The sequence below is a fragment of the Sorex araneus genome, chromosome 2 (assembly GCF_027595985.1).
Source record: "Sorex araneus isolate mSorAra2 chromosome 2, mSorAra2.pri, whole genome shotgun sequence".
NCBI classification, from domain to species: Eukaryota; Metazoa; Chordata; class Mammalia; order Eulipotyphla; family Soricidae; genus Sorex; species Sorex araneus.
The window spans coordinates 67,591,112-67,618,139 of record NC_073303.1 but is presented as its reverse complement, the minus strand read 5'-3'; the positions used below and the strand labels follow the sequence as shown (position 1 = coordinate 67,618,139).

Here is a 27,028-nt window from a genome sequence, read left to right as displayed (position 1 = left end):
GCTTGATACTCTCAGTAGCTTGCCAGGATTTCTGAGAGGGGCAGAGGAATCAAACTAGGGTCGGCCGAGTGAAAGGCAAATGAACACCCAACCGCTGTGCTATCGATCAAGCACATCATTGTTGAAAAAGCAACCCAAGTTTTAACATCAACTCCAAACTCCTCTATTACTATAATTCACAAAATCCTATTCAATATCAAATTATTCTTAGGTCTTCTAAATAAAAGGGATTTTTTTGGGGGTGGATGGGTGGATGGGTGGGAGGTGGTTACACCTGGGGCTGCTCAGGGCTAACTCCTGGCTCTACGCTCAAGGATCACTCCTGGCAGTGCTTGGGAGACATCTGGACATAATATCCAGATCAGGTGCATGCGAGGCAATCGCTTTACCCGCGCTTATTTCTCTGACCCCTACTGGGCTTGTAATTGGTTAATCTCTGTACAGTAGAGATAAAATACATTTGCTAAAGTTTTAAGATTGTTGTTCTCTTAGTACATGAATTTACTTTTCAAAGGCTAAAAGATTATCCACAAAAACATTTCAATTTTTTATTAACATTGGTTACATATTGAAGTACACTGCACCATCTCACAAAGACTTAAAATGATTAGTAATATATATATAAAGTGCAAGCAAGAGAACCAAACTTATTCCACATACATCTGCAAAATGTAGCAGTTAACTTAAATTTACAATTATCATTTAAGTAGGAAGAAGAGAGATATCAGAGGGAAAGTACTATTCAATATCTGAAAAGGCAATTTATTAAATGAATATAATACTGGGAATTAAATTAATTATAAAAGTGGAAAAATCCTAAATATATATCATAGTGGTTTTGCCTGTTAATTGTATAGCCTTGTTTTATTCTAAGGGGCCCGGTTTTGAAGATGTGTGGTCCATGTAAGAAAAAAAAAAGTAGCACTATATCTGAATTTTAGCAAAAATCACCTTGCTCTATTAGGTGAAAAATAACCAATTTATTTAAATGACTGTTCTTTTAAATTACTTTAAAAGTCTAGGAGAGTATTTTTAAGTGAGTGAGCTGTTCAGTTTATTACATTCTTTCTGTCTCTCAGGACAGAAACCACATCTCTAATACATATTTCCACTTTGTGGAAAATATTCTGGGAGATTTATTGTACCTGCCTGTTTTTGACAGAGGCTGCACGCAGCTGGGCTCAGGACATCTGAAGACAATTCCCCGGTGACGCCCGGCCCAGCAGACCAGGAGACGGGTCAGCGCGTGTGCCGGGCTGGGTGCAGGGCTGGGCTAGGCTGGGCAGTGCCCGGGCACCACCGCTGGTGTCTGGGGGGCGCTGGCGGGGGGCTGAGCAGTGCGAGGCTCGAACTCAGGGTGTCTCACATCCTAGACATGTGCTCTACCACTTGAGCACTCTTCACGGCCCTATACATTTCCTATACATTTCGATAAAGACTTAATTTTTGGTACTTTTCGGTAAAAAAAAAAGTGTCCTTTTCTAGATCAAAAGCTAAATCATAGTCGCTGGGTCTGTTAATCTGTCAGCAGGATTTTAAACAACGACATCCTAGAATGGGTAACAAATACTGATAAACATTTAGCTAATAAAGAAAAAAAATAAATAATGGAGATTGTCATGCCTGTTCTCCGGGAAGTGTACCTTAGCAGGTGGAACGCCTGTGCAGTTCAATGTAACTGCATTAAAAATGGCAGCGCATTTACAACGCTTCATAACAAATACGCAAAACAGTAGAAACAGGGCTGGGGAGAGGCCAGCGGTCGGCGGCACATGCCTTGCCTTGCAGAGTCTGAGCCGCAGTCACAGCAGCCCGACTGGGTGTGGTTCTGGCAGCTCTGGACCACAGCGAGGGTGGCCGCTGTGGACGGTGACCTGGTTTGCTGAGCACTGCCATGAGAAGCCAAGGGCTGGCCCCTAAGCACTTCTTTCTTTGCGGGGGCAAAGGGTACAGTGTTCTGGAATTGCTCCTGGCTCTGTGCTCAGGGTCACTCCTGGCGGCTCAGAGGATATGGTGCTGGGGACCAAAGGCAGCATAAAAACACGCTCCGGCCTGGTCCCCACGCACTGCTGGAGGACCTCCACCAAAAGACCCAGACAAAACAGTGGCAAGAAGATAAAAATGAAACAGGGCTTTTTAAACAACCGAGTACAAAGCAGATAGAAACATTTTTAAAAATGAAGCTGACTCACAGATCCTAGGAGACTTTTTCAGAAAGTGAAATAGTAAAGGCACTGTATAATTTCTTTTTCCTAGCTCCAATTATTAAGGAAATTAATTCACCAATGACACTTGGCACAAAACACTTTACTCTTATAAAGTGCATCATATATAATTTTATAAAGTTAAATGTGTTAAAAAGAACATCAGCCCGATTACACTACAGAAAATTAGCCACATGTAAAGGAATAATGTAATGCCAGGAGTCAACACAGTTAGGAACTTTGTAGTAATATGGCTTTTTTATTAAGATTTTTGTTTAGTGTTTGCCTAGAACTTATGGTCTATTTCCCAAAGGGTATGCCTTGATTAGCAAAAAGAGGTAGTGTTCTGAGAGGCAAACTCACCAATTCTAAGTGGAGATTTAAGGTAAATGCAGAAGGAAAATACATAAGAAGCTGGGACAGTAGTTATTATACAGTCTCTGGCTATCAATGAATTAGCTTTTAAAATGAAAGCTATCAGTTTCATTATTCTTCTATCTTTTTTGAATAGTTTCCCTTTGGTTGGTACTAGAAAGTTTCCTTTTTTCAATAGCATAGCACTCCAAATAAGCCATTTTTATTAAAATACAAAATAAGCAGGTTATTATTTTAAATTCAACTTTCAACCACCGATTCAAACAAAAGTGAAAACATCATGTCAAAGAGCAAAGGATCCACCAACCAGGCAGTAACATGCAATTTTCACTTGAGTCACAGGACAGACCCGGATACACGCACACAACACTCGAGCCACCACACTCACAGCCATGTTACTTGGGAGCAATCCACGGTCCCAAACGCCACAATAACTTACGCACAATATTCAAGAACGTGGAGCTTGATAACAGAATTCCTAACTAGGACTTTTTTAGTATATTAAGTACAACAGTTGGCTAAAGGATCATCTTAAGCAGCAGTGAATATATTTCTTATTACAATAACTTAAACTGTATGTAAACTTTATACATGTGCATTCTTACTGTTTTCAGTAAATGTTTCAGTCTGTTTTAAAATTTTAAATTTCTGCCACTCTGGAATGGGAACAAAGACGAAATATTTGCCACTCTATTCTAAAGCTGATAAGACAGACATGTACAGAACTGCTCGTGACGCTTCAGTCTTCTTCAGCATTATATGCCACTTCTGCGACTTCTATCTCTGATACGGAATTTTCAGGTTCACTAAAACTTAAGTGTGTCTTATTACCAACTCTGTAAAGAAAGAGAAACATCAATGAAGAGACTGGATATATGCTATTTCATTTTCCATAAACTTAAAAAAAAATCTTTTAACATATGTAAAGCATATTTTTGTACTCAATGAAAAATATAATCAGAAAGTATTTAAATATTTTTGTTTTGTTTTTGCAACACATCCAGCGGTGCTCAGGGGTTAGTTCTGGCCCTGCACTCAGAAATCACTCCTGGCGGGGACTGGGGGACCATATGGAATGCCGGGGATCGAACCGGGTAGGAAGTGTGCAAGGCAAGCGCCTTACCTACTATATACTATTGTTCCAGCCCCCGAGAAAGTACTTAAATTGTTAATCAGAAAAAAAAAAATTATATTTTGGTGGTGGTGGTGGGAAGGGGGGGAGGGGGTGCATCCCACGCAGTGCTCAGGGTGTCTGGATCCCTCTCTGGGTGCTACTCACCTACTAGGTCAGACGGCTCACGCCAGGGCCGAGAGTACCACCCCAGAGCAGCTGGCTGCCAAGTGGGTAGTGCTCTGGGGGCTGCTAGGGCTAAACCCATGATACTTGGGGGTCAACTAGAAAGTTAGTATTTGGAAGTCATCACTGCCATAGAACTCTTTAAAGTTTATTCTGGACTCTTCCAGCTCTCTCAACTACCACTTACCAACATAAATCTAGTCTGCAATTACTTTTGCCAACAGAAACTCCATGTACAAAACTACATTTGAAGCTCTGCCATTTAAGTATTGAAAACGACCTTGAGTTTCTAGGCAATACGGATTATAAACCGTCAAATGCACCATCATTTAATTAGGTAGGCAGGGTGGTAGTTATATCATGCCATATTTTTGAATGGAAAAAGTAACACTGACGGAGATAAAAGCAATCCATCAAGATAAATAAAAAAAGGGGCCAGAGAGATAGTATAGTGGGGAGGGCCTCTGCCTGGCAAACAGTCGACCCAGGTTTGATCCTCAGCATCCCATGGTCCCAGAGCACCGCCAGGAGTAATTTCTGAGTGCAGAGCCAGGAGTAATCCCTCAGCATTGCCAGGTATGATCCCAAAAGCAACAAGAACAACAACAACAAATAACGATTCATTCAGTGCTGAATGTATGTTTACCGAGTCAGTGCTCGGTTAACAAAACTTGGTTAATTCGGAATAAGTTTCTTTTATTCCGAAAAAGGGGAATAAAAAAATGTAGAGCCTGGACACCAAAATTCACTGTTAGGCCCTGGTTAGAATATCCATCGTCTGTTTCCGGTTTTTTAAGGCAATTAATGATGAAATGCTGATTCCATAAAAAGTAAGCCAAAGAATTATCGTTTCTGTCCAATGATCAGGATGACTAGTGTGTAAGACACTAGACACTATGTACCGAGGTTCTTCCTCCAAGGCCTCTCGATCCCCCTCGGACGCAGTGCACTCCACCTTCCGGTCAGGCCCGTCTTCTGCCTTGTACATGTGCAGTGACCCTGCCGGATCTAAGGAGAGTGTTCTGAAAGGAATCAGAGCAGCCAGTGAGAGTCCAAGAAGGAGAGACGTGTGCTTATTACTGCGAATCCTGGTGGCGCTAGTAGCCTTCAGCTATTAAGTCTTAATACGGTCAGATGGCTAATGAACTGCTGATAGAGTCTAATGATTAATTTTAAAATGATTTATTTTTAATTTTGGTATTCTTTCTTTCAATTTGCATTGACACTGGTTTTCAAAGCCGCACACGACAGCTGTTTGAGAGAGACGTCCTGACACCAGTCCCACCACTGTCCCAACTTCTGCCCCCAGCCTTGGCAGAAATACAATAAATTTGTTTCATATTACCTGGTCCATAAAACTTAAAGGAATGGCAGATGGAATTATCATAAAATGAATCAGTAAGTGAATTTGTGATGACCGATTACTCTATGATTTTAACCTATATAGAGAAATTCAGATAATGTACTACAATATAGTATACTATTTTCATAACTAAATGCTCAACTCTGGCATCTAAAATATATTGCCGCATGCTATATTTGAATCTTATTGTGGTAACTCTCATGCCTTTCCTGCAAGAAAGCTTTTCATAAACAAAATTCTGTGCAATACATTTTAGAGTTTCCATGAAATAGGCAAAACCTTCAAAAGCAAACTTTAATGAGGGACAGGAATTAAAAAATTTAAATGGGAAAATATAAACAATTGTATAATAGTACAAATAATATAAAGCACTAAGAATCCTAAGAAAAGGAATATTGGTTTTTTATCAGAAAATACAGATACTGTTAAAGTGTCTGCATTAAGTAAAATATTATTTTTTGGGCACTTTATATGCATGAAACTTTATTATTAACAGTATGTAAATTACATTCCCCCCCAATTTTTTTAAATTAGTGAATCACTGTGAGGGTACAGTTACAGATTTACACATTTTCGTGCTCGTGTTTCCCTCATACAATGTTCGAGAACCCATCCCTCCACCAGTGCCCATTCTCCACCACCAATAAACCCAGTATCCTTCCCACCCTCCCCAATCCCATCTCCCCCCCACCCCACCCCAACTCTGTGGCAGGGTATTCCCTTTTGTTCTCTCTCTCCAATTGGGTGTTGTGGTTTGCAATAGGGGTGCTGAGTGGCCATTGTGTTCAGTCTCTAGTCTACTTTCAGCACGCATCTCCTTTCCCGTGCATGGCTCCAACCACATTTAAGTAAAATATTATTATAAAAATATCTCTGGCTGTAAAAAAAAAAAAAGCTGATCAAACATAGGTCAATATAGATATTAACTCATTATTGAAAAGGTATAAAAGGTCCCATAGTGAGCTGGCATGATATAACTACCACCCTGCCATAGCTCACTATTAATCTCATAGTGAGTGAGATTAATCTAATCTAGTAGATTAAAAAAGGACAACTTAGGTTTAGTGAGGGTCTTTATGGAAGGTTTGTCCTGACCTTTATAGAAGCTCTTTTAATGCTTACAAAACTGGCTTCAGGGCTATGAATTCCCTAAGCTGTTGTATGTCCCTGAAGTTCTTTATTATTCCTTCAAATCTAAATAACAAGCTAGCAGGATATACTTGGTGAGGTGTCCATTTTGTTTGTTTTGGTGGTTTTTTTTCGTTCCCCCCCCCTGCTTTCTGGGTCACACCCAGAGATGCTCAGGGTTTACTCCTGGCTCTGCACTCAGGAATTACTCCTGGTGGGGCTCAGGGGACCACATGGGATGCCGGGGACTGAACCTCAATTGGCCGAGTGCAAGGCAAAGGCCCTCCCCTCATTATTACCACTCCAGCCCCGAGGAGACTGTTTTGATGAGTTTCTGTACTGCATCTCTCTATTCTCTTCTGGCTTGTAGAATCTCAATTTAAAAATGATTTTTAACATTGATTCAATAAATTTTGATAAGATGACAAACTAGAATCTTCATATGCAAAGTACTGCTAAGTATGGCCTCCACCCATTAAGTAAAAGGCCTAAAATGTACCATGTAAATACATTAAAATGCACATTAATAATTGAACAGGTAGAGCTTATTTTTTGATGTTTCTTCCCATTCTCCAAATGTGTAGTCACCTGAATAATCAAGATTCCAGTCTATAGGTAGTGCACCGGGCGTAACTGCAACTTCCTGAGTCGTATCAAAATACAAAGGGTACTGGCCAAGAGGACTGGGAGCGGAAGTGGCCAGACCAAAAATACAAGTACCACGACATACCTGAACCTGCTCTGCAGCGTGTCTAAGAAAAGCTGCTTCTCGCTGAGTAGTTTCTTCAGCGATTCCACTTCTTTTTGTTTTTCAAGGAGTTCCTTCTGTAAACGGTAGTTCGTCTCTTCTAAAGTTTCACAAAAAGCCTTAAAAATAATGAAACACAGACACAGAATCACTTACACAATACCATTCGTCACAGCCTAAGCTTCTTAAACTGAGTGTGGAGCATTCCAGAAACTCAACGTGAAGTCACAAAAAACTTAGCAGTAGCACAAGATTTCTGAACGTGTAACTCGCCAATCAAAAGTGAATTCGTTTTTGATTTGACTTTTGCACATGACATCAGAAAGACGGCTGAGTTTGATTTCTTTTTTTTTTTTTTGCATGTGGCCAACCAGATTTCCCAGCATCATTTACTGAAGAGACTTTCCTTGCTCCACTTTATAAATTTTTTGTGGCTTCATCAAAGATCAACTGATCATATACCTGAGGGGCTGCCTCTGGATTTTCAACTCTATTCCACAGGTCTGAAGGTCTGTCTTTACAGTCAGAGGGAGAGAGACAGACACGGGAGGATCTCATTCGCACGTGGGCTAGAGAGAAACTACACTAGGGAATAACTAAAACCCAAAGCAACAGAAACCAAGAGCACCAGAATTGGTCCTTAGTAGGAGGAACCTTACCACGGGGAGGGCGGGGGAGCTGGGGGAGATCAGGGAAGAGACCCCTACAGCGACAGAGGAAGTGGTCACTGTGACCCAGGACTTGGTGCTAAATGGAGGTGGAGTGAGTGATATGCACAGTAAACTACAGTGCTGAAAACGGTGCGGGGGGGGGGGGGGGGTGGGGGGTGGGGGGGGAGGGTGTGGGGGGAGGATAGGGAAAGAAAAAGAAAAAAATAAAAGTGCCTGCTTTGTTTCTTTCATTCGTCCTATATGAATTTAGTTCAGTTTAAAAATCTTAAAAATCTGTCATATATGACAGATATGTCATATACTCATTAACTAAAATTTTGCATTTTGTTTCATATATATATATATTTATTTTTATTTATTCATTTTGTTTTGCTTTTTGGGTCACACCTGGCAATGCACAGGGGTTATTCCTGGCTCTGCACTCAGAAACTACTCCTGGTGGTGCTCAGGGGACCCTATGGGATGCTGGGAATCAAACCCGGGTCAGCTGCGTGCAAGGCAAACGCCCTACCTGCTGTGCTATCGCTCCAGCCCATGTTTCCCACATTTTTTATCATTAAAAGAAAATTATTTCAAACTTTATTTTACAGCATTTACAAGTATTTAAATTAAATTTAAAAGTAATCAAATTAAATTAAAATTAAATTTATTTTACTACATTTGAAAGTATTACTTGAACAAAACCAGAGAGGCAGCTGGGAGGACACAGATAAGCTAACCGGGCGTATCCCTGGTAGGAATGATTACTGAGCAGAGCCAGGAATAAACCCCAAGCACCTCTGAGCATAGCCCTCAAACCAAAAAAAAAAAAAAAAACACCCTGAAATTTATTTAGGAATCTCATAGATGACATATCCAAGATACACAGTTACAAAGCTGTTCACTGGATTTCAGTCACACACTGTTCCAATACTCACCAGTGTACATTTCCCAACAATAATGACCCCAGTATCCCCCCCCCCCCCCCCCCAGGCTGCCTCTACGGCAGGCACTTCTCTCTCTCTCTTGCTCTCCTTCTCCTTCCTTTTGGGCATCATGGTTTGCAACACAGGTACTGAAAGGTTACCATGCAGGCTGCCACTCCCTCTAATACAAAGAACTCACGCAGTTTAACTGAAAACATAACAAACCTACCAATGAAGTGTGCTCCTTTTAAATACTACCAAACATTTGGGGTGGGGGTGGGGACGGGGGAACAGGCATAATTTCCAAGCCATTCTACTAGTACTAAGCTCTGCTCTGTGAGTCTGGCCCAGCTGCGACCAGAAACAGGCTTGAATACATCAGTTGATGCAATCTGAGCAGCATCAGGCTTGATCTGAGTGGACGAGACATAACTGCTAAAGAGTTTCAAACTTAATGGTAGGTTTTTCACACAAATGCTTAGAAAGCATCCAAATAATACTTTTAAATGCAGTAAAATAAATTTCAAAATAATTTTCGGTTAGTGGTAAAAAATACGGAGAACAAAGTGCAAGATTTTAGTTAGTGACTATATGACATATCTGAGTATTTAATTTTTAAACTGAACTAAATCCACAAGCGGTCAGTGAAAGAATGTAACCTTTGACGCAAGCATTAAAAGCTTTCTGTGCAAAATTACCAAGTCTGAAATGATATTTAATTATTTTCTTCATTTCAGCAACAATGGCGTCATTGTAGTACATTATGGGTTCCTCTTACATGTGGTACATGTGATATGCAGCACTCACCCTGCTTTCTTCCAGGCTGTCAAATGGACCTGGTGGGTCATCCAGACAAAGGAACTCTCTCACTGCAAGGCTTTCCAAAGGGAAAAAGGAAAAAACAAACCATCAGCCAGGGCATAAATAAATTTATAAGACAAAAAGCAAAAAGCAAAAGTTACTCTGAAGCTCTGCAATGTTTAAAGCAAGTTGAATTTGCTGATAAACCAAAAATAAAAGCAATTTTCATACAAAATTCAAACATGAAATCTATTGAAAATATAAAATCTTACAATATTAACAGATTATGAAATTTTTATACTGACTACATACATGAAACATAATTCAGATTGGCACAGGAAACCAACCTAAATGCTTTTCAAAAGAATATGTGTTTGAACTAATCAGAAAACTCATATCCTGTTAGAAGTTAATAAGTTAATGTAATTTCTAATTCATACTTCATTTATCTCGTCTTAAATGGCTGCTTCTAATGAAAGAGTATTTATTTTTTTAAAGTTAGATTATTCTTGGAACCATACTTACTATAAAACTTTTCCTAGACAGAACAAGAAAAAAAATTAGCATTCCATTTCTAAAGATTATAAATAACAAAATAATGAATTATTATACCAGGTTAGGAAGGCAGATAACCCAAGTTCCTTGTTACAAAAATACTCTTAAGCAATTTTGGACAGACAATTCTAAGGGCATGTTAAAACAAATATGGAGACAAATTTAGATATAAATAGGTAAGAATATGATTTTTTTTCAAATAATTTATTTATTTTTAATTAGAGAATCACTGTGAGGGTACAATTACAGATTTATACACTTTTGTGCTTATACTTCCCTCATACAAAGTTCGGGAACCCATTCCTTCACCAGTGCCCATTCTCCACCACCCGTAAACCCAGCGTCCCTCCCACCCTCCCCAATCCCATCTCACCCCCAACCCACCCTGCCACTGTGGCAGGGCATTCCCTTCTGTTCTCTCTCTCTAATTAGCTGTTGTGGTTTGCAATAAAGGTGTTGAGTGGCCACTGTGCTCAGTCTCTCGCCCTCATTCAGCCCGCAACTCCCTTCCCCCACATGGCCTTCGACTACAATGTAGTTGGTGATCGCTTCTCTGAGTTGCCCTTTCCCCGGAACGTGAGGCCAGCCTCGAAGCCATGGGGTCAACCTCCTGGTACTTATTTCTACAGTTCCTGGGTATTAGTCTCCCACTCTGATAAGGAATATGATTTCTTAATATGCTACAATGATAGCACAGGGCTGGAGTGATAGCACAGCAGGTAGGGCATTTGCCTTGCACGTGGTGGACTGGGGTTCAATTCCTCCATCCCTCTTGGAGAGCCCGGCAAGCTACCTGTGGCGTATTCGACATGCCAAAAACAGAAACAACAAGTCTCACAATGGAGATGTTACTGGTGCCCGCTTGAGCAAATCAATGAACAACAGAATGAGAGTGCTACAGTGCTAATATGCTACATTAACTGTCTATAAAGGTGGGGTATCCACGTTTAGTTTGGGTCATACAGGATAATTACTGACAGAGGAAGATCATGAAAAGAAAAATGGGAAGTTTAGAGGAATCATCCAAAAGAAAATACCCCGAGAGTATCCCTTGGTACGATTATTATTTGAGACTGGGTTTTATTTATTATCATTACTTTTATTGTGTGGTGACGGGGATCTAACCCTGAGTCTCACATTTGCAAGCTGAACGCTCTGTCACTAGGCCACATGCTTGCACCCCTGACTTTGTACTTAGAAGAGAAAGAAAAACAACCCTAAAAACACTGGCCAAAATCTATTAAAAAGTTCACTAAGAACTATGTAAAAATGCATTGAAAATACAAAATATTAATCATCAATACCAAAATTGCACAAAAAGTCACTGTATAAAAGTACTAGAGATACTTATGTTAGGAAACATTTTATTTTGGGGTTGCAGGCGGCAGCACTCCAAGTGTTCTGGTTCTGAGCTCAGGGGGTCATACCTGGCAGTATGTGGGGACCATGTTCAGTGTTTGGGGACTGACCTCGGGTCAGCAAAAAGCAAGGCAAGGGCCCTAACCTTTGTACTGTCTCCCTGGCCTGAGACAGAAATGTTTTATCAGTTTTTCTCTTCAGAACTTGCCACTTAGTTAAAGTAACAAGAAAGCTCTGGCCTATAGTCCTGAGGGTAAGGGTGGGTGGGCATGAGGCCGAGGGGCCCAGGCTGAGCTCTCGGGGAGCCGAGAGGGCCCTTGGTGGGGACCCAGACTAGACCCTGATCACCTCTCTAGTTACTAAGAGCTCGACTGCCTCCCCACGCTGGGTTTTCTTTCTTCTAACCCAGAATATATCAAAGACAAATGCATTAATCTCAAACCTAGCTTCAAAGCTACACGTGCCTCCTTGGTCAAAGAGGGAAAGGTCAAGCTCCTAGTGTTACTAGAAAGCACCCGCCTATACTCAAGTTCAAATCCCTTTCCCACTCGGCAATCCAGTGAGCTCCCAGGAGCATCACGCTGCTTCTTGCATGCGTCTGTGTTTTCACTCATGCAATTAATCCTAGACCATCCTTTCTTCCATCATCGACTAAATCATATTACTCTTCATGACTCACCTCATTTATTACTAATAGCACCGTCTTTGTCGAAACTCCCTTTTCCTATTCTCTAAAAGGGTTGAGTACTCTTACAGATACCACAGTTTCTTGAAGATAGCTACTTCCTAAAACGCATTATATAGTATTATTTATTTTCTGTTTACCAAGCATTCTGTTTCACTAATAATTAGATGACAGTTCCTGGAATGTGTAGAACATATTAGGATCAATCAGCATAGCATAAATATTCTACAAATAATGAATTTGTAAGAGTTATGTAATTAGGAAAACGAAGCTATGAAAGCAACAGAACAAATTTCTGTTCACTGTTACTATGCCGGGCTAGAGCAATAGCACAGTGGGCAGGGCATTTGCCTTGCACGTGGCGGACCCTGGTTCAATTCCTCCGTGTCCCTCTTGGAGAGCCTGGTAAGCTACTAAGAGTATCCCGCCCGCACGGCAGAGCCTGGCAAGCTACCTGTGGCATATTCGATATGCCAGAAACAGTAACAATAAGTCTCACAATGGAGATGTTACTGGTGCCTGCTCGAGCAAATCGATGAGCAACGGGATGACAGTGACAGTGACAGTCACTATACCATCATACAACTCACAAATATGAGGACTGACTTTTCAACAGATGCTTGAACTTTCATATAAAAGGAACTGCCTAAAATTATTCCATTACTAAGCTTAAAAAATTAAGTTTCGTGTAAACTCTCAGAGATATAGTTTAGCTAGGGAAGTGTTTGCATGTACCTGAATACAAAGCATTTTTTACTGCAGTTTTCTACCAAACTAATATTGAAGTCAGGCATCTAACTAGTGGAGTCTTCCAAAGCCAGTCTGCGGATGATCCTGTTCTGTAAGTGTAACACCACCGGTCTACGAGAGCAATGGTTTCCAACCATACCCCCCCCACAGGTGTAAAAAAACACTGCCTCAGTTATGGTGCACCTAGGTAGTAACATGCTGACTCCCATGAGATGAGGCGAAGCATGACACTCATAACTGAATTACATCATTTTATAAAAATACAGAATTGACTCAACCTCTCTTGATAACATCTTCGTATTTAAAAAAAAATAATGCAGTAATAAAATCTCCTTGAAGACTGCTGATTAAAAAATTTAATTATTATTGCCTAAGAACTAAGGAATTACTGAGTTTTATAACTAGAGGTGACCTTAGAAATAATCTAATCTAATATATTCCATTTAATAACTTCCCTTTTAATTGCACTGATTGCTATCTCTAAGAGTAAGGTAAAACTCATTTTCTCAAAAATCCGACCATCTTTCTATTGGAGAATATGAAATGATACATAACTCTCTTATCTAAACAAATAGGGCCTGACTCTCACTTCTCACTCCGGACGCGTGCTGGCTCTCCACAGCACACGCTCAAAAGGATGTCCACACGCCTTATCAAGATCACTCAAAACCCATTAAAAATTTGGACTCTTGACTTCAGACTTGCTGGTTCATGATCAGAATTTTAACAAGCTGTATACATTTGGAGAAGCAACACTTAAGATTAAACATTGCTTTTTTTTTTTTTTTAAGTAAACAGATTTTATTTGGAGGGTTTTTGAGGGGGAGAGTGTGAGAGTGAGAAAGCGAGCAAGAGAGACAGAGAGAGAGCAGAGAGGAGAGAGAAAGACAGAGAGAGGAAAGAGGTGAGAGGAGAGAGAGAAAGATGAGAGAGAGGAGAGAGGAGAGAGAGGAGAGAGAGAAGAGAGGAGGAGAGAGGAGAGAGGAAAGAGAGAGGAGGGAGAGGAGAGACAGAAGAGAGGAGAGAAAGGAGAGGGGAGAGGAGAGAGAGGAGAGAGGAGAGAAAGGAGAGGGGAGAGGAGAGAGAGGAGAGAGGAGAGAAGAGAGAGAGGAGAGGAGGGAGGAGAGAAAGAGAGGAAAGGAGAGAAGAGAGAGAGGAGGGAGGAGGAGAGAGAGAGAGGAGAGGAGAGAGGAGAGAGTGGAAAGGAGAGAAGAGAGAAAGAGGAGGGAGGAAGAGAGAGGAGAGGAGAGAAGAGAGAGTGTGAGAGTGAGAGTGAGAGAGAGAGAGAGAGAGAGAGAGAGAGAGAGAGAGAGAGAGAGAGAGAGAGAGAGAGAGTGTAATGCACTCAAGAGAGAACTCGGGCTTCTCCAAGAGCGGAGAGAGCCCCTAGACACCCCAGCATTAGACAGGAAAGGATGAAAGTACACTTCTCAAGAGGGGAGATGTGGGCGACACACGTGCTCGGGTGACACATGTGCTTGGCCACGTGGGTGCAAGCAGCACATGGGCTCGGGCAGCATACGCACCTAAGTGTTACCTTTTAGAAAATAAATGAAATAAATGATAACACTGCTGGGAATGTTGGGGAGAGAGTGATTCTGTTTTTGTTTTGGTCCATACCAAGGTGTGCTCAGGGCTTACTGCTGACTGGACACTACGGCTCACTCCTCGCGGGGCGAGGGGGCTACTGGCGGGGCCCAGACTGAACCTGAACCTGGACTGACTGCGTGCAAGGCAAGGGCCTCCCCTCGCCCTCCCAGGCCAGTCTGAGAGGGAATCTTAAGTATTCTGAGATCCAGACTTCAGTCTCTCTCTCTCTCTCTCTCTCTCTCTCCTCTCTCTCTCTGCTTCCCTCTCTCTCCTTTCTCTCTCTGCCTCTCTCTCTCTCCTCTCTCTCTCTGCTTCCCTCTCTCTCCTTTCTCTCTCTGCCTCTCTCTATCCTCTCTCTCTCTCTGTGTGCCTCTCTCTCCTCTTTCTCTCTCTGCCTCTCTCTATCCTCTCTCTCTCTCTGTGTGCCTCTCTCTCCTCTTTCTCTCTCTGCCTCTCTCTATCCTCTCTCTCTCTGTGTGTGCCTCTCTCTCCTCTTTCTCTCTCTGACTCTTTCTGCCTCTCTGGTTCCCTCTCTCTCCTCTCTCTCTCTCTCTTTCCTCTCTCTCTGCCTCTCTCTCTCTCTGCCATGTCAATGTCCCATATACTCTGGGAGATACGGTAACGTGCCCAGCTTTAAAGAGACCCAGTGCCAGCTGTGAAAGCACAGACCCTGTTCTGCTTTAACCCGGCAATAACAACCAAGGCTACCACGGAGGGGGTGGTTTCGGACAAAGCCCTTTCTGTTGCCGACAGGCACGAACCAGGGAAAGGGGAAGGAGACAGGAGGAGCACGCTTACTCGCTCCAGGAGAGGACTCGAGTGCGAACCACTCTGCAAACCTGAGCGAGGACTTTGACTCCAAAGCGGCCCTTCCCTGCAGAGAGCAGGGGCTCCAGGCTGGAGAAGCGCGAGAGGCCGAGCTCCGCAGCTGCGGCCCAGCAGCACGAGCACTCCCCGCCCAGCAGCACGAGCACTCCCCGCCCAGCACACGAGCACTCTCCCTGCCCAGCACCACGAGCACTCCCCGCCCAGCACCACGAGCACTCCCCGCCCAGCACCACGAGCACTCCCCGCCCAGCACACGAGCACTCTCCCTGCCCAGCACCACGAGCACCCCCGGCCCAGCACCACGAGCACTCCCCGCCCAGCACCACGAGCACTCCCCGCCCAGCACCACGAGCACTCCCCGCCCAGCACACGAGCACTCTCCCTGCCCAGCACCACGAGCACCCCCGGCCCAGCACCACGAGCACTCCCCGCCCAGCACCACGAGCACTCCCTGCCCAGCACCACGAGCACTCCCCGCCCAGCACCACGAGCACTCCCCGCCCAGCACCACGAGCACTCCCCGCCCAGCACACGAGCACTCTCCCTGCCCAGCACCACGAGCACCCCCGGCCCAGCACCACGAGCACTCCCCGCCCAGCACCACGAGCACTCCCCGCCCAGCACCACGAGCACTCCCCGCCCAGCACCATGAGCACTCCCCACCCAGCACCACGAGCACTCTCCCTGCCCAGCACCACGAGCACTCCCCGCCCAGCACCACGAGCACTCCCCGCCCAGCACACGAGCACTCTCCCTGCCCAGCACCACGAGCACTCCCCGCCCAGCACCACGAGCACTCCCCGCCCAGCACCACGAGCACTCCCCGCCCAGCACCACGAGCACCCCCGGCCCAGCACCACGAGCACTCCCCACCCAGCACCACGAGCACTCTCCCTGCCCAGCACCACGAGCACTTCTCGCCCAGCAGCATGAGCACTCCCCGCACGCCCAGAGCAGCTCAGAAACAAACCCGACTGGAGAAGCGCGAGACAGAGAAGGTAGAGGGGTGTGCGGAGATGTTTCTAAAGTATCGATCTCTGCCAGTCTGAAGCGACTTGTGACACATCTACCCAACGCCCCATTTGCTTCACAGAGAGACGCACCAGCCTCTCCGGCAGCTCGACAGACAGCTCGGTTCATTCTCAGCCCACCTGCTTGTCTCTCATTGTTTAGAAACAAAATATTTACGTTAGGGGCTGGAGCGTTTGCCTTGCAAGCGGCCGAACCGGGTTTGATTCCCAGCATCCCATATGGTCCCCGGAGCACTGCCAGGGGTGATTCCTGAGTGCAGAGCCAGGAGCAACCCCTGAGCATTGCCAGGTGTGACCCAAAAAGAAAGAAAAAAAAAGAAAAAAATATTTATGTTCAACAAATTCCTTCATTAAGAAAACTTTACAATGAAGCATCAAAGAAGTCAAATGCCAATTGATTTTATCCTTCGCCCATAAGCGAAGATGGCTATTGTGACCCCCCCTGCACATTAAAAAAACTAAAAAATGAGTATTCTCATTTCTACTGTTTCCTCCTGTAAACTGTATTTCAGGCACATATGACAGAAAGAAATCCTATGGGCCGGAGCGACCGTCCAGCAGGGAGGGCGTCTGCCTCGCCAGCCTCCAGCCTGGGCTCAATCCTGACACCCCATAGGGTCCCCCAGGCCCTGCCAGGAGCAATTCCTGAGCGCAGAGCCGGGAGTGAGCCCTGCCAGAAAGAAAGGGGAAAAAAAAAAAGAAAAAAGAAATCCCAGGAGTTGTTAGTCCATATCTCCATGCAGCAGGCTGGTGGCTGTGAGGGAACTCGAATTAAAAACAAGTCATTAAAAACAGGGCAGAGGCATAGCAACACGAGGAAAAATTTATAATTTTAACCCCTGTTTTTTAAAGGGGGAAGATGTGGGCATATCGAGATCCATACATAAGTACTTTGGAAAATAAATAGTCAAAGGGCGGGGGGGGGGGATGGCAGAGGGAAAGGCACTGCCTTGCGTGCGGCCAGCCCTTTCATCTGGCGCCCGAAGCCCCCACCCCACACTGACCCCCAAGAGCAGCCCTTGAGCACAGCAGCCTCTGAGCACTGCTGGGCGGGTCCCCTCCCCAAAGAGAAAATAAATAGTAAAACATTTGTTGTCATTCTAATGACATAACAACTTCAAAGCAGCCCACGAAAGCATCAAGCATCACAGCACAGTTTAACTGTAACAGAGTCTGTGAGGTAAGATAACTCCCGACTCTTTCCATTGTTACATGTATTTTCACATTGGCAAATTAAGTTACAATGCCATTCTTGGTATGCTTTTTTAGTGTTGGCATCCTGAAATTTCGGGCATGCGGCTGACTCGGGTTCGATTCCTCCGCCCCTCTCGGGAGCCCGGCAAGCTACTGAGAGTAGCCCGGCAAGTTACCTGTGGCGTATTCAATATGCCAAAAACAGTAACAAGTCTCACAATGGAGACGTTACAGGTGCCCGCTTGAGCAAATCGATGAGCAACGATAGTGATACAGTCATCTAGAAATTGCGTTCTCTCTTATCTGGTAATTTCCTTCCTTCTCTCTGCCAGCAGAATTACCACTTATTCCTAAAATCTAGCAATCTCAAATAATCTTCCTCTAACACCCTCAAAGTCAAAAGCTCTCTCCCTGCTCCTCTACTGAAAAAGATCGAACTTTATCTATTGTATTTTTTGGGGTTGCACCTCCATCCTATTCTCTTTCTCTCAACTAAGAAAAAGAACTAAAGTGCTTTCACGTAATTGCAAAACTTTAACACAGAGTTAAATGTATTTATCAAAAAGAAAACAACTTTTATTATAGAACATTCGTCTTACTTTGTACTTTCAAATGTACTGGAAACTAATACTCTCTTAAAATATTCAAACTAACATCATAATATCCTTTCCCAGTTCTTATTGTCTTCCCTTTCTACTTTGTTACAGCTAGAAATATCGCAATAGGAAAAGATGTCATTTGTAAAATGGCAAGCTCTTAGCAAACATGAAATTAAGAAATAACTGTGTCAGGACTGGAGCAATAGCACAGCGGGTAGGGCATTTGCCTTGCACGAGGCCGACCCAGGTTCGATTCCCAGCATCCCATGTGGTTCCCTGAGCACTGCCAGGGAATTCCTGAGTGCAAAGGAATTCCTGAGTGCAAAGGCAGGAGTAACCCCTGTGCATCGCCAGGTGTGACCCAAAAAGCAAAAAAAAAAAAAAAAAAAAGAAAGAAAGAAAGAACTGTGCCAGAGGTGCCGAGGACAGTCAAAAAAAATATGAAACTTAAACTTAATATAATTATTTGGCCAAATAAAGACAGCAACTTCTCAACTAATAGACATATTCCAAAGTGCTATCTTAAATTAGAGATTTTTTTATTTTTTGGGTCACACCCAGTGATACACAGGGGTTACTCCTGGCTCTGCACTCAGGAATTACTCCTGGTGGTACTCAGGGGACCATATAGGATGCTGGGAATCAACCGGGATTGGCCTTGTGCAAGGCAAATGCCCTACCCACTGTGCTACTGCTCCAGCCCAAATCAGAGATTTTTTGAAAAGTTTTATGTTTTGATAGAAAAGAGCTCTGTTTTCTCCTTTGGAGGAATAGGACTTTGTTTTTTCTTTTGGATTATAAAAATAAAAGAACTGTTATTTCACTTTACGCCTACATTTTTGGAACCAAAAATAGCTTTTGTTTGGTGAATTACCTTATGAGCCAAAACTATTTTAATTTAGACTATAAAAATATTTAAAATACAGAACAGTAGTACAAAAGAAGTATTAATAGTGATGGCATAATAACTGCTAAAATTCAGTCTGTTACACTTCGATAATTAGGCATTTACCTCGGAGAAGGAACAGAACTCTGAGAAGACAAAAATAATAATAGAAAAAAGGTGTAGGAAAGGTATCACGTCAAACTGATCATCAATTCCTAAGTGTCTGTTTGACAAACTTAGAATTTTCAGATTGTCTAATCATTTGTGATAATAACTTCTTCATTTTTTTTTTTTTTTGGGTCACACCGGCAATGCTCAGGAATTACTCCTGGCGGTGCTCGGGGGACCATATGGGATGCCAGGGATGGAACCCAGGTCGGCCCCATGCAAGGCAAACGCCCTACCCGCTGTGCTATCACTCTGCCCCCGATAATAACTTCTTTGAACCCGTAATTTAAGTCCAGTACTCAATGCTCCCAAACCCCACCTCCACATAGAGAATTAATACAAAGGTTAAGGCACTTGCCTGAGGATGCAGCCCGGAGCCGGGTTCAAACGCCACCACCTCATACGGACCCTCTGACACAGCCAGTGTGTGCCCACCCTCCCATGCCCCGGTCTTAGGTGAGTTACCCAAATCCCACCACCCGCCCTGCTCGGCCACCACCGACAGTACTAATCTTCTGCTTCTCTGAGTTCCTGTGTACTACCAAATGGCATTTCAAATATCCTGTACTTTGTTCAAAAGAAAGTCTAATTTCTTTAAGAAGTACTGAAAATGATCCCAAAGAAGACAATGGGTATCTATCGTCTTATTGTGACAGAGCTTATTTCAAGTTTTTTTTTTTTTTACTGCACTCCCTAAATGTATGACATTATGGCATGAGAAAAGCAAATCTTCCTGATTTCTAACAAGTATTAATAAAAACCAAAATGCCAAGTAAAGTCCTAATTTTTTTTTCAGAGGCAAGAAAATACTACCATCTTTAGAGGACAAATACATAATATACCTGAACCCAGTATTTCTGTGATTGAATAGCCACGATTTATTATTCTTTAGCTTAAATCAGTTGCTATAATGCATTCACAATCTCGTAATTCAATTTGTTACATACCAGTTAGCAATGTCCTTATGAGCTATTAAATTTTGAAGAAACGCTTGTAATCCTAATTGTCTATCTTCTAAAAAGTCGGCGTTGTAATTATCTTTAAACCAGCGTTTTGGTGGAAGCGCTAATCGAAAGCCTGGAAACATATCTTTTAACTGAAAAACAAAACACAAGTTTCAATTTAATTACATCAACGACAAAGTACAGACTTGTTGACTATGTTGAAATTACTCATGAAATAAGGTTAAATTCAAATCAGATTCAGCTAATTTTTTTTAACACCTTGTTTCTTTGATTTCTAGTGATTTTGCAGCACAGTAGTTATGGCTATTCCATATCCTTGCCAATCCTTGGCAGGCTATTTCCAATGCTGGCTATTCTCACTGGCTATGTGCTATCAGTTAACTGAGGTTTAATCATCAGCATTTCTGGGCCCTGAGAGATAACACGAGGTCGTAGGAGGAAGTAAGGAGCTTGTCTGGCACACAGCTGACCGCATGTGGCCCCTGGCGTAACCCTTACACAGAGTTAGGAATAGGCCCTGGCCACCACTGGGTGTGGCTGCCCCATCCAAAAAAAAAAATATATATATATATAATATAAATATATATACATATACATATATAAAAAAATGCACGGCAGAGCCTGGCAAGCTATTAAAATGTTTTGACTCAGTTTAAGAAATTTTATTGTCTTTATTATTATGTTGTAAGAGATCTAGATAAAATGCCTTTCTGAACTACATGTGTGTGTATAAAACAAGTATTTTCTCCTAGACTATGGCCTGATTTGTCAGTAGTCTTAAAAAAGCATAAGCTTTGAACCCGATACAATTCATCCATCTTTTTCCTTCGGAGGTTATGATTTTTAAGAAAGCATCTAAAAAAAGTCTGTTCATCCAAAATTGAAATATTTTCTTCTGTGAGTTTTCCTAGCAGCTTACTATTTTAGTCTTTACATTTTGGTTTATGACCCACTTTGAATATTTTGTTGGAATTTTACACTCTTTCCTGGGAAACCTCCTGTGGTGCTTAGAGCACACACTGCTTGGGGGGCTCAGAGGGTCCGAGCAGGGCTGGGGGTCAAGCCTATGTAGGCGGATCAAGGCAAGAGCTAGAAACCCTTTGATGGAAGATTTCCCCCCCCAACCTTCTAAACTAGAAGGCTGCTTATAGCTGCATCTCCAACAATACCCTCTATATTACAAGTAGTCAATCATCCCAGAATCTGGAAACAACTTGAGTGCCTGAGAACAGATGACTGGTTAAAGAAACGTTCGTACATCTACACAACGGAATACTTATGCAACTGTTAGGAAAGATAAAATTATGAAATTTGCTTATAAGTGGGTGGTCATGGAGAGTATCATGCTAAGTGAAATGAATCAGAAAGAGAGGGACAGACATAGAAGGACTGCACTCATTTGTGGGATATAAAAGTACATAATATGAGACTGACACTCAAGGACAGTAGACACAAGGGCCAGGAATACTGCCCCATAGTGGGAAGCCTGTCTCATGAGCTGGGGGAGAAGGCAGCTGGGATACAGAATGGATCACGAAGCCAATGATGGTTGGAGGGATTGTTCAGGATGGGAGATGCGTGCTGAAAGTAGATAAAGGACCAAATGTGATGGCCTCTCAGTATCTATGTTGCAAACCATAATGCCCCAAAGTCGAGAGAGAGTACGGGGGAAATTTTTTGTCACAGAGGCATGGGAAGGGTTGGGAAGGTCGGGGGGATAGTGGGGAAACTGGTGGTGGAGAATGTGCACTGGTGGAGGGATGGGTGTTTGATCACTGTCTGACTGAAACTCAAACATGAAAGCTTGTAACTGTATCTCATGGTGATTCAATTAAAAACCAAACCAAACAAAAATCAAGCAAACAAAAAACCAAGCAGTCAATCATCTATGCTTGAAAAATGAAGGAATAAAATCAAATTTCTGTACTTCAATATAATGTATCACACAGAAGCAAAGGAAGAAATTCACAGGCTAACTGTTCAGTACAAATATAAAATATAATGTTGGGGGGCCGGAACGATAGCACAGCGGGTAGGGCGTTTGCCTTGCATGCGGCCAACCCAGGTTCGATTCCCAGCATCCCATAGAATCCCCTGAGCAGCGCCGGGGTAATTCATGAGTGCAGAGCCAGGAGTAACCCCTGTGCATCGCCAGGTGTGACCCAAAAAGCAAAAAAAATATATAAATAAATAAATAAAAAATAAAAAAAATAATGTTGTGCCTATATTTCTATAAATATTTAAACAATAACAGACAAAAATTAGAAAGCATTTGGACAACTGAAAACTCTGGTTTGAGGCAACAAGATGTGACCAGACATTTTTGGTTTGTTAGTTTTATAAATGTGTTTGGAATGAAAATAAAATAGTAGTAGCCTAGAAGAAGTTAAAATGTATTTCACCTGTAAAAGGTTATTTTTTGGGGGGGATTAAAGCAGAGGATAGTGTTGGTTCAGGCCATATTTAGCAGTGCTCAAGAGCTAAGTTGTTTCTGTGCTCAGGGCTCACTCCGGAAAGTGCTCAAGGGAATTATAAAGTGATACAGATATTGATCCATGGCTGGCTGCATGAGAGGCAAGAATAAAGCAGCCTTAAATCTTTTAATAATTTAAATGTATGACTAGTTTTTTTTTTTTTAACCATTAAAAAATTATCCTCAGAAGAGTGCGTTGTCTTGCACCGAATTCTCACTAAGTCTTTATCTTCTGGGTGTTTTCTCAATTATTTTTGAACAAAAAGCACAAATTGGAGAACATATGGTAGCTTGAAACAACTTTAATAAATGCTAATTTTTGTATTTCATTAAATCAATGCAATTCCTGGGAGAATGACATCTTAATAACTGTATTTCTTTCTTTCTTTTTTTTGCTTTTTGGGTCACACCTGGAGATGCACAGGGGTTACTCCTGGCTCTGTACTCAGGAATTACTTCTGGTGGTGCTTGGGGGAGCATATGGGATTCTGGGAATCAAACCCGGGTTGGCCGCGTGCAAGGCAAATAAATGCCCTACTCGTTGTGCTATCACTCCAGCTTCCAATAACTATTTCTATAAACAAAACTTCAAAAAAGTAATGTACATGTTTTTGGGGTTAGGATGGATACCTGAGCACACTTCTTTATGAAGCTCCACTGCAGTGACGAGGAAAAAATGAAACCTCTGGAAACTATGAATGTAGAGTGATGACTGACTTAGAAAAGCGAAGAAAATACTCAAGCACAGGAAAATCAATACCAAGTTTACATTGCAAAAACCTCAAATTGCTCAGAAACTGGCATTACCAGGCAGGAACTCAGAAAAATGCTTTCAGAAGAGTTCAATGAGCACAAGAGAAATGGCATGCAGAGGCCATCATCAGGAGGTCGCCCAAAACGGTCCCTCTCTGGTCGCCTTTCAGGAAAGCTACGAAGTTCATTAATGTAAGGGGCAGGAGACAGCACTGCGGGTGACTGGGTTCAACCCCCAGAACTGAGTATGTGCCCGGGTGCTGCCAGGCATGATCCCTGAGCACAGAGTCGGACCAAGTTCTGAGCACCGCCAAAGGTGGCCGCCACCAAGAAGGGGAGACCTGGAGAGAGAGAGAGAGAGAGAGAGAGACACGGTGTGCAGGACGTTTGCTTTGCAAGTGGCCAACACAGGTTTGCTCTCTGGCACCCCCGATGGTCTCCCTGGTCCCGCCAGGAGTATTCTCTGAGCAGAGGAAGCCCTGAGCACTGCTGGGTGAGACACTCCTCCGCCCCAAACTAAAAGGTAAGAAGCCAACATGAGCCTCAGCCAAGAATTTGCACCCACGGGAGGCTCTTTATCATGGAAGACAGAGATAAAGCCAAAGACAACAGAAAGATAAGAAGACAGAAATATGCCAAAGCCATCTCTGCTTAATGGATTAAAAGACACTACTTCAAGATAGAAGAAAGGGGCATCAAAAGAGGGGGGCACTCAGTGAATGGGGAAGATGCCCACAGAAAACCTAACAAATCTCACTCACAGTGAGGAACTAGTCTTAAAGGTCGATTACATAAAATCCTGCAAGGAGCTGTGATACAGATGAAGTCATAAGGCAGTATGCTCAGTGAAGGGACAAGTGCATAGGATTTTTAAAAATACGTGGAATATAAAGAAACAGAGCAAGCAATTTAAAAATGGCCAAAGCTAATAGCCAATGAGAGTAGGCCCACAGAACTGAGTTTCCCAAAGGGGTCTGGCGGGGACCGGGAGGGGGAGGGGAAGGACGCTAGGACACAGCCAGAGGGATGCTGTCTGGCCTTGGACAGGGGGTGTGGAGCTGGCACCCGAGAGGCTGAAATGCTACTAACCAGGCTGGAAATCACGGCGCTGAACCTGAAAACCAACCTTCCACCACCCCACAAGATCTTAAAATGCGATGAGAAGTTAGAAAAAGAACCAAGAACATAAAAAGAATGATTAATAAAGCAGCTCAAAACTATTTCCCCGAACAAAGAACTTAACAAATTAAATGTGCTGATCAAGTATACAATATAATAGAAGGAAACGAACCTATAAAAATTATTGTTACACTGTCATTGCCAGGGTTACTCCAGGCTCTGCACTTAGGGGAACATATGGGATGCTACAGATTGAACCTGGGTTGGCCACATGCAAGGCAAATACCCTACCTGCTATACTTTCTCTCTGGCCCTGCAAAGGTAAATTTTAGACTAATTGTGTAGAGCGGATAATACACACTCACTAAAGTTAGGATCATATCCCTGTCAGTTTTACATACCTTTTAGTAAAGGATAAAACAGTTCCTATTTAGCTTTTAGTATTTTACCTTTTACTCAAACTAGTTTTGACTGTTTTCAGAATGGCAGAAACGTCTCAGCAGTCAGGGGATTGTGAAGTCACACAGATGGGATTTCCCACAACAAATACTTTCATTAGAGCATGCCAATTTAAACCATGGGAAAATGAGAAGGGAAGCGAAGGCTGATGTAAAATAAAGCTCCCAAATCTGACTGGGTTAAACTGAAGCAGAGCTTGAGGGGGTTCTCTGGGAAGCCTCAGAATTTCAATGGAGTGTAATAACGCATAAGTCAACTCAATAGAGAAAAGTTTCTAATTTTATTTTCTTGGAGTTATGGTTTCAACGTTGTATAAACCTACCTGGAATTTGTATTCTGTGGATTACTCTATTTATATTGTTTGCTGTATCCTCTACTTTTAGGTTTACTTTTAAAATTTATTTTAAAGGTCTTATATACTAAAATTTTATTACCCTCCCCGGGAAATTCGACAAAAATTCATTACCTTTGCTCCTGGTATGAACTTTGTGATTTAGTTGCTAGATAGCAAATGGAATTTTTGCAAATATAATTAGGTTTCTCACAGCTGACCTTAAGACGGGAAGATTATCTGGGTGAGCTTAATCTTATCACCTTTCAGAAGCAGTTAAAAATAAAACTTTCAGGAGCAGTTTTTCCTGCCCTGTGGCAGAAAAGAAAGTCTGAGGGATTCAAAACAAAACGGAGAAATGACCTGGCCTGCTGTCACTGCCTCTGAAGACGCTGGGACCATAGGCAAGGACTTGAGCCAGCTGGGAGCTGGGACAATTGCTGGCTGGCAGCCAGTAAGGAAATGGGAACCTTGGCCCTACGACGGCAAGAAGCTGAAGTCGGCCTGCAGCCCTGGAAGCAGATTCCTCCTCACAGGGTCCAGATTCAAGAGTCCAGTAGAACCAACAGCTTTGATTTTGATCTTGTGTGACACGTGGTGGCAAATCCAGCTGAGCCCACACAAAACACTAGGTAATAAGCAGGTGTGCTGGCAGCTGCTGGAGCGACAGCACAGCGGGTAGGGCGTTTGCCTTGCACGTGGCCGACCCGGGTTTGATTCCTCCAGCCCTCTTGGAGAGCCCGGCAAGTTACCGAGAGTATCCCGCCCACACGGCAGAGCCTGGCAAGCTACCCGTGGCGTATTCGATATGCCAAAAACAGTAATAACAAGTCTCACAATGGAGACACCACTGGTGCCTGCTCGAGCAAACTGATGAGCGACGGGATGACAGTGCTACAGTGCGCTACAGTGCTGAAAGCTGCAAAGTTTGTGGTACTTTGACACTAATACCATTTGTTGAAAACACTTTCTGTTCCTTCTCTTTCAGTCCTGTCATTTTTATGCATCTCTTTCAAATTCACACAATTATATCTCGTTACTCCTGTTAACAATTTTAAGATTCTCATATTTTATACCAAACATAATTACTGTGTGGCTGGGGCTTGAATGACAGAGAACAATCAGGACGCACTCAAGACCCCGGGATGCCGTAGCGGGAGGGAACCAGAGACACTGTTTGGGGTTAGAAGTCCCCACGCTTCTAATAAAACAAAGCAAGTAAATAAAAAGAGCGACTCACTTTCCACAAAGAGCAAATGCACATCACATTTGAAAGTTACTTTTAAATTACTGAATCACTTACTTTGTCGTTAAGTCTAGAGAAGTCGGTGTATCTCCTGAAAACTACCCAGCTTTCCTCAGGTGTTCTCCTTACGAGTATTTTATAAACCTATTCAGAGAGAAAAGTATTTAAAAATACAAATAAATCAGTTTAAAAACTTTTACTTCACAAACCAGATCATAGTCATTATTACATAAAACAATATTAGAAATTATGTTGACAACCGAACATTCAGGCAGACAATGTAGGTACCAAAAGTATTACCTTCTTCTTAAGAAATATACATATGACAAAATCGAGACAAAATCTTTTTTTCTGTGCACACTAATAAATTTACTCGGAAGCTTCCAAAATATAAGCCAGCATATTTTAAGACCGATGAAAAAATAAATTATGGTCTTCAAAGATTCAAGATAGTTATTTTTGTTTTATAAGATAATTTTCAAAATCAACAACTATGGAAGTTTCCAAATAATCTGTTAAAATATTCAAAGCTGAAATACAAACTG

General features: G+C 42.7%; 1 protein-coding gene across 1 annotated transcript in view; it reads right to left on the bottom strand.

Annotated features, from left to right (window-relative positions):
- Positions 1 to 534: 534 nt before the first annotated feature.
- Positions 535 to 27,028, bottom strand: part of SNX16 (sorting nexin 16) — a 35,763-nt gene continuing 9,269 nt past the window's right edge. Inside the window, exons 3-8 of the mRNA XM_055128457.1 lie at positions 26,541 to 26,627; positions 20,085 to 20,233; positions 9,499 to 9,568; positions 7,098 to 7,234; positions 4,779 to 4,898; positions 535 to 3,415 (exon numbers count right to left, since the gene is read on the bottom strand). Coding sequence (XP_054984432.1) covers positions 3,319 to 3,415; positions 4,779 to 4,898; positions 7,098 to 7,234; positions 9,499 to 9,568; positions 20,085 to 20,233; positions 26,541 to 26,627 — 660 coding nt within the window. The 3' untranslated portion in view covers positions 535 to 3,318. The remainder of the gene's footprint in view (positions 3,416 to 4,778; positions 4,899 to 7,097; positions 7,235 to 9,498; positions 9,569 to 20,084; positions 20,234 to 26,540; positions 26,628 to 27,028) is intronic.